Source organism: Mesocricetus auratus, unplaced genomic scaffold (assembly GCF_017639785.1).
Source record: "Mesocricetus auratus isolate SY011 unplaced genomic scaffold, BCM_Maur_2.0 Super-Scaffold_100011, whole genome shotgun sequence".
Classification (NCBI taxonomy): Eukaryota; Metazoa; Chordata; class Mammalia; order Rodentia; family Cricetidae; genus Mesocricetus; species Mesocricetus auratus.
Window position 1 is genome coordinate 10,703,723 of NW_024429195.1, and position 7,499 is coordinate 10,711,221.

The following is a 7,499-nucleotide window of genomic DNA, read 5'->3' on the forward strand; positions in this document are numbered from 1 at the left end:
AGAGGGGAGGGGAGAAGGGAAAGAGAGGGGAGCGAATGAGCTGCAGAAACTGGACTCCATGGGTGTTTTTTGTTTTTTTCAAAGGAGGGAACAACCTGCTATCGATTTGTCAGGGGGTGGTTCTGGATGGAATTTGGGGGGTGGTGGCATTTAGGATCAAGATGCAATATGTAAAGTTCTCAAAAAAAGAGATTATAAAGATCAAATAGTGAAACAGAAACCCAGCGGGATCAAGGAGAACCAGGAAATCCAATTGATCCAGTAGCGACACCCATCCTGGTAGGAGGAGCCTAGCGGTCCGGAAGCCGCCTAGATAGCAGATCAGACGTGATTGGATGAGGGATTTCCGCCCCTGCCCTGTATATACATATATAGGCTTCAGCAGGAGCTTGCTCCTTCATACCCACTCAGGCAGGCGAGTCGTTCACTACTGCGCAGAGAAGCATGCGCCTGAAAGCTCCAAAAGAAAGCTATTTCCTGCTAGGGCACTTTGAAGCCAAGAAACTGATGGTTTTGCCCAACGGGGACATCCAGCTATCCTGCTACTCGAGCCCCCAGAAACGTGTCCCGCGCTCCCAGTTGCTTGTCCTGATGCCTTTCCCGAGGCCCACCTCCGCGTGGCAAGGCTGCTGCCCTGTGCCTCCCTGGGAGGGCCTGCACTGGCGACCCCAGCAGGATGGGAGGAGGCAGCTGTGCCCCAAGACGTTGGCGTGGCTGTCGTCACTGCCGTGCTGGTGGGATCCACAGAAGGAGGAGAAAAGCAGAGGCACCCACATGGCCAGCCCCAGCCTGGCCAACAGCACCCCAGCTGCCACCAAGCAGACCTTGGGCGGTGGCGGCCCGGCCACCGAGGCTCAGCCACCACCACGCAGCAGCAGCAGCAGCTTCACCTACATTGTCAGCCCGCAGCAAGCCGCCTACAGCTATTCCTTATTCGGGGTGAAGAAGCTCAGCCTCGCCAAGGAGCTGAGGGACCGGATCCCGGATGCCATGCGCCAGCACTACTTGGGCCTGTTCACCGAGGAGTGCCTCAAGTTCGCCTCCTCGCGCCCGGAGGCCGTCGAGAAGGCTCAGGCGGAGGAGAAGGAGGTCTACGACCAAAGCCCCGGCAAGAGCAAGTACCTGGACTTCGCCCTGCACACCCTGAAGAAACTCAGGGGCCTGGTCCCCAGCGCCGTGCCGGGGCTCGACAAGGCCACCCTGTACGGCCGCCTGCGGAGCTATCTGCTCACCGAGGAGCAGCGGAGGGAGCACGGCTTCCCCTTCGCACACCCCGAGAAGCCCGGCTCGGCGATGCTCTACACGCGAGGAGGAGAGCAGCCCTGGAGCCCGCCGCCGCCGCCGACACACAGGACCTGCTGCCGCTGTGGCGCCGAGTATCCCGTGTCGTCCTCGGGCTGCTGCCTCTGCCCCGACCCGTGCGTGTTCCACTGGGGGCGCATCCGCACCAGCCGGGTGCCCGGAAGAGGCTCGCAGGTGCGCTACTCGTGCTGCTACGCGCCCACGGGGACCAGAGGCTGCACGGTGGCCAAGCAGCACGTGCAGGACGGGCGCAAGGACAACTTGCAGGGCTTTGCCAAGACCTTCCCGAAGAAGGACTGGGAGGCGCACGCCGGGATCTACGCCCTGGACTGTGAGATGTCCTACACCACGCACGGCCTGGAGCTCACCCGCGTCACGGTGGTGGACACGGACTTACGCGTGATTTACAACACCTTCGTCAAGCCGGACAATGAGATCGTGGATTACAACACGCGATTTTCCGGAGTCACTGAGGAGGACCTGGCCAACACCAACGTAAGACTGCGGGACGTCCAGGCCGTGCTCTTGAGCCTGTTCAGCGCCGAGACGATCCTCATCGGCCACAGCCTGGAGAGCGACCTGTTAGCTTTAAAGTTCATCCACAGCACGGTGGTGGACACGTCCGTGCTCTTCCCGCACCACCGGGGCCTTCCCTACAAGCGCTCCTTGCGAGGCCTCATCTCCCAGTACCTTAACCAGACGATCCAGAACAACACGGGTGGCCACAGCTCCATCGAAGATGCCAGGGCCTGCATGCAGCTGGTGAGCTGGAAGATGCAAGAAGACCTCAAGACCTCCAGCCCCCCTCCCCAGCACCAGACCGCTTCCCCAAAAAGCAGCCTGCAGCAGACGCGGGTTTACACCAGCCGGCACACCCAGATGCCCAGGACCATGAAGATGCATGCGACCACAGACCAGCGGCCCTGGGAGGAACGAGGCCCAGACCCACGTCATAGGCTCCAGCCAGAGACTTGAAGGACTTCTTGTGAGTTGATAGTGGGTTGTGGGGGCGAGGGACTGCCACCCTAAGAGTTGTGAAAACTTTTTAGCCCAAGCCTGAAGCCTTGCGGAATTACATGCTGCTGCCTTGTGGGACACGGGTGGGTACTGTTGGCTGTGTTGTGGGTGTGAAAACAGAATGAGTTTAGTTTAAGTCGCAATACACCATGCAAAAGGGCAGAGGAGGAAGTGTTGCTACTGAGGAAAACAGCCCGCCTGACTTAGGGATGAGGCTGTCTTGATTCGACAAGAGATTAACTTTGCTTTGAGAATGTCGATGAAATTTATTGGAAATAACTAGTTCCAAGCAACACTAGTCATCTCTTAATTTTCAGGTGTTTTTGTTCTTGGAGTGGAAATAGTGTGAGATTTCTCAGGGGGAGTAACCTTTTTTTCTTCTAGTACATAAAAACATTATAAAATGCAAGTGGTTTTGGAATGATTTTAATAATTTGTTTGAAAATTGATTAAATTATTTCTCCTAGAAAATAGCATGAACCCAAATACCTTTTATTTCTTCTTATGATATGTTTTAAACCAGATAATCAAATGAATCTTTTGTCCTAACTAGCCACCCTTGAGCTGTGTGTTAAAGGACATTCTCTGTTACTGTATGAAGGTTTATGCAAGACAGTGTGTTTTGGAATACTCAGGAGAGAAAATAACTTTTTATTATCCATTTTTTAGATGACAGTTTATAACAATTTGTAAGTTCTTTCTACCTAAGCTAGGACTCAGAGCTCATTAGCATTAAGAACTTTGCTTTTCAGATTTGTGTTAAAATGTTCAATAGGGCATTTAATACTATTTTCTTTCTCTCTTCACCTGTGGCTTATTGTGTGGCCGAGGGTTGCTACCTTTAGAGGGAATCACCATGCTTTTTGTCAAAAATAAATCCTAAATTACCTGAGCAAAACTAAACGTTATTCTTTTGGCTAATAACTCTTGCCTATGTGTTTTCCAGTTTGTAATCTTGTATCTGATTCCCAAATAAACTTTTTTTGAAATAGAGATTTGTGGTCATGTGTTTGATTAAATTTTATTATGACAGACCCAGGCTAGGGGCACTGGACTACCAGGACAGAAGATTCTAGCTCAGAATCTAGATTCCTGGACTTTAGAGGGGTCAGGCTTGAGTCTCCTGGCTTCTACAATTTGCTTTCTCAATCCCACTTGGACCTCTGTGACTTGGGATAGCAAAAGCACCCCTTTACCAGGTATCCCAGAGCTTTCATATGTAGCAAGTCTTTCTCTGTTCTGCCAGTTGATAGTGGGTTGTGGGGGTGAGGGACTGCCACACTAAGAGTTGTTAAAACTTTTTAGCCCAAGCCTGAAGCCTTGCGGAATTACATGCTGCTACCTTGTGGGACAAGGGTGGGTACTGTTAGCTGTGTTGTGGGTGTGCTCCCAGATCACGACACAGAGACTTACTAAATAAAAGTCTTACTTATGAAAGCTTGACTAATAGTTTATGTGGTGATATTTTGTTTATGATATAGTAAAGTTTGCCTGAAGTTCAGGGCACAAAGCTACTCACAGCCATAGAGGCCAGGCAGGGGTGGTGCACACCTTTAATCCCAGGACTCAGGAGACAGAGGCAGATGTATCTCTGAGTTCTGAGAGTGAATCAGTCTAAAAGAGAAACAGTTTGTGCCTTTAATCCCAGCTCTAGGGAGGTGGAGCCAGAAGTGATATGGCAGGGGGGAAGAGAGGAATCTAAGGTGGGAGGAGATAGGAACTCATTGCAGTCCAGGCAGTGAGGAGCAGTGCCGTCTGGAGATGCCGTCAGAGGACAGGATCACCTCTTTGGCTTGAGCATGGATAGAGGTGAGAGCTCTCTGGTAGCTTGGCTCCTTTGTTGTTTGATCTTCAAGTTTGAACCCCAATATCTGTCTCTGGATTTTTATTATTCATGCTACAAGCTTAGGCTTGTTTCTAACTAGCTCTTACAATTTAAATTAACCCACATCTTTCAATCTACATTCTTTTAAGCGTCTCAGTTACCTTTACTTGGAAACGTCCTTGCTGTTTGCTCTGCACCCAGGCATCTCTGCCCTTCTTCCCATAGTCTTTCTGTCCCTGGAAGTCGCTATACCTACTGCCTTTGTATTGACCACCCAGATCTTTATTACACCCGTCACAGCATCGCATGTTCACACAGTGTACAAATATTCCACCACATTCACGTCTGGGTGCCCCTTGTCACCTGATGGACTTAGTCTGGGTAGACTTCTACCCCGACTGTTGGTGCTGCATCCTCAGCTCTTGTGTTTATCTATCTATCTATCTATCTATCTATCTATCTATCTATCTATCTATCTATCTGGGAATCCTCAGCTCGTGTAATTATCTGTCTGTCTGTCTATCTACTTACTTATTTATGCTCTTCCATACATGGGCTTACATAACCAGGTTGGCTATCAACTCTCTGTGTAGTCAAGGATGACTTTGAACTCCCAAGTACTGGGATTTCAAGCTCATGCCATCCACCCAACCAGAGTTTTTGTGGGAAAAAAATGTTTGGGAAAGATAAATTAGGCAGGAGGATTAGGGTTTCAGAGCCATTCTTGGCTACATTTGGAGTCTGAACCCAGTCTGGGTCAAAAAATAATAAGGCCAGGCTATTATATTCATCACAGCATATCTGTATTGTTAAACCATATTTTTACCACGTGTATTCTTACCAAAAGGGCAAAACTTATGTTAATAGATTGGGTAAGCAGAGGCCACCTACCACACGAGTTTAAAACAAACAGTTCATAGGGCATTTATGTCAAGACAATTTACTTGTGGCATCATTCTTATTTCTTTGCTTAATAGTGGACCATTCTTAAATCTCTGGACTTCCTGTCTGTTTAATCACAACAAACGAGAAAAGAAGTAGCTTAACAAGACTTGGACTGAAGAGAGTCGGGAGGGAGGCCGGAGAGAGCTGTGCAGTTATGGAATATGGAAACCCAGCTCTAGTTCCAGGGGATCCAGGTGCTGTTCCCAGCGCCAACATGGAACCCCAGCTCTAGTTCCAGGGGATCCAGCGCCCTCTTCGGGCTTCTTTGGGCACCACCCACTAATGGCATGCATAACACATGCCAAGGAATACTCACACATGTAAAATTAAAATGAATTCATTCTGATTAGCTGGGGAGATTCAGACGCCTGTGAGCCCAGGCAGAGTAGTATGCTCTAAGGATGGTTTCAGCAAACTAAAATGAATGAGTCCCCAAGTTTATCTTGGAAAACAGAGTGACTGTAAGCATGTGACAAGGAAAACTTGAGTGTCTGTAAAACTGTTCTCAAAAGCTGCCCCAGGGCATTTCACTTCTGACACCTGTACACTCCAGTTTTAGTGAAAAGTATATGTACTCAGTTGAAAACAATATTGTCTTTTTTAAATAGAACAAATTAAACTAAATTGGCACATTTCCCAAGAAACTGAACTCAGTAACACGAGTTTTCTCCGATGTATGGTTTGCCTGCTAATGGCTTAGTGTCTTGAATGTGCAGATTGGATAGGCTTTAAAGAATTTTACTTTTACTGTTTCCAATGATGTGTATGTGTGGGTCTATACATGTGAGTTCGGGCGCCTGCAGGTGCCAGAGGGATCAGATCCACAGAACTGAAGTTGTAGGCAGTTGTGAGCCACTTGGTGTTGGTGCTGGGAACTGAGCTCGGTCCTCTGCAAGAGCAGTCAGTAGGCGTGTCTATCCACTAAACCATCTCTTCAGCATCTGCCAGAGGGGTTGTCACATCAGTCACGCTGCTTGGCAGCTGAGGAGACTCCAGGCTGGCTCTTGGCACTAGGAACATGTTATGGGATAAGTGATCTTTTGTGTTTGGAGTAGAATGGCATGGTGATCCCCCCCACCTGTCATAATCCTGTAAATGAATTGTCCTTGAATATGGTTTTGAGGGATGTGAAGTGTCATTATGCTGTTAAATGAACTTACAAAGCGCTGGTCATTTTCCTCATTGCTTGTTAAGTCTTAAATGGGATGAGTAATGTTGTCAACTTGGTGCATGAAAACAAACCTCCAGGCACGTCGGTGAGGGCGTGTCTAGACTAGGTTGATTGAGATAGAAAGACCCATCCTAATTGTGGATGGTTCCTTGCATACATGGGAGAGATCAGAAATCAGGCTGAGTACCAGCTTTCCCGACCGCACCTACCTGGGCATGCCTCCTTTGCTATGGTGGACCATCTGTGGGCCCAAGGAAACCTTTTCTTCCTAGGAGTCTTTGTCAGAAATTTGCCACAGCAACAAGAAAAGCAACCAATAGACCATGCCCAGAACACACCTCCTGTGTAAGTAACTAATAGATAATGTCCAGAGCATACCTTCTGGCTGAATAACTAATAGACCATGCCTAGAGCACACCTTCTGGGTAAGTAACTAATACACTGTGTTAGCCAGGGTTCTCTAGAGCTAGAGTCACAGAGCTTATGGAATGACTCTCTCTCTCTCTCTCTGTCTCTGTCTCTCTCTCTCTCTCTGTGTCTCTCTCTCTCTCCCTCTCTCCCCCTCTCTCCCCCTCTCTCTCTCATCCCTCCCCCTCTTAAGTAATGCATCATACCCAGATTAACCTTGCTATCTATCTGTTCTGATACCCTCAGTGGGCTGTCACCTTATCTGCAGTAGATCACTGTAACAAATTATTTGTTTCCTTTGCTCATGCTTTGCTCATTTCCTAATGCGTGTTTTGAGACAGCCTCATTGTGTATTCCAAGCTAGACTAGAACTCACATTCTTTAATTTATCTCCTAAGTTCTGCAGTTAGAACCACATACCACTGTGTCTGATTCTACACTCTATCTTATGTGCCTTTTTGTTACTTTCTTTTAAAATTAATCAATTAAAAAGTATGGTAGTACATACCTGTAAGTCTAGCACTTAGGAATCAGAGACAGGAGGACTCTGAGTTGGAGGCCAGACTGGGCTATACAGTAAGACTCTGGGTTTTTCGTTTGTCTATTTGTTTATTTGTTTTGTTTTGGTTTTGGATTTTCAAGACAGGGTTTCTCTGTTTTGTTTTGGAGGCTGTCCTGGAACTAGCTCTGTAGACCAGGCTGGCCTGGAACTCACAGAGATCTGCCTGCCTCTGCCTCCCAAGTGCTGGGATTAAAGGTGTGTGCCACCAAAGCCTGGCCTGTTTATTTGTTTTTAGTTCTAAAAGAATAACAGAGCTCACACCCTTAATC

The 7,499-nt window shown here is 48.2% G+C and overlaps 1 protein-coding gene across 1 annotated transcript; it reads left to right on the forward strand.

The window, feature by feature from the left end:
• Positions 1 to 444: 444 nt before the first annotated feature.
• LOC101830796 (RNA exonuclease 1 homolog) lies at positions 445 to 3,259 on the forward strand. The gene has a single exon (XM_005077584.2). It carries the CDS (start codon positions 445 to 447, stop codon positions 2,275 to 2,277), a length of 1,833 nt encoding a protein of 610 aa, XP_005077641.1. The 3' UTR covers positions 2,278 to 3,259.
• The last annotated feature ends 4,240 nt before the right edge of the window (positions 3,260 to 7,499 follow it).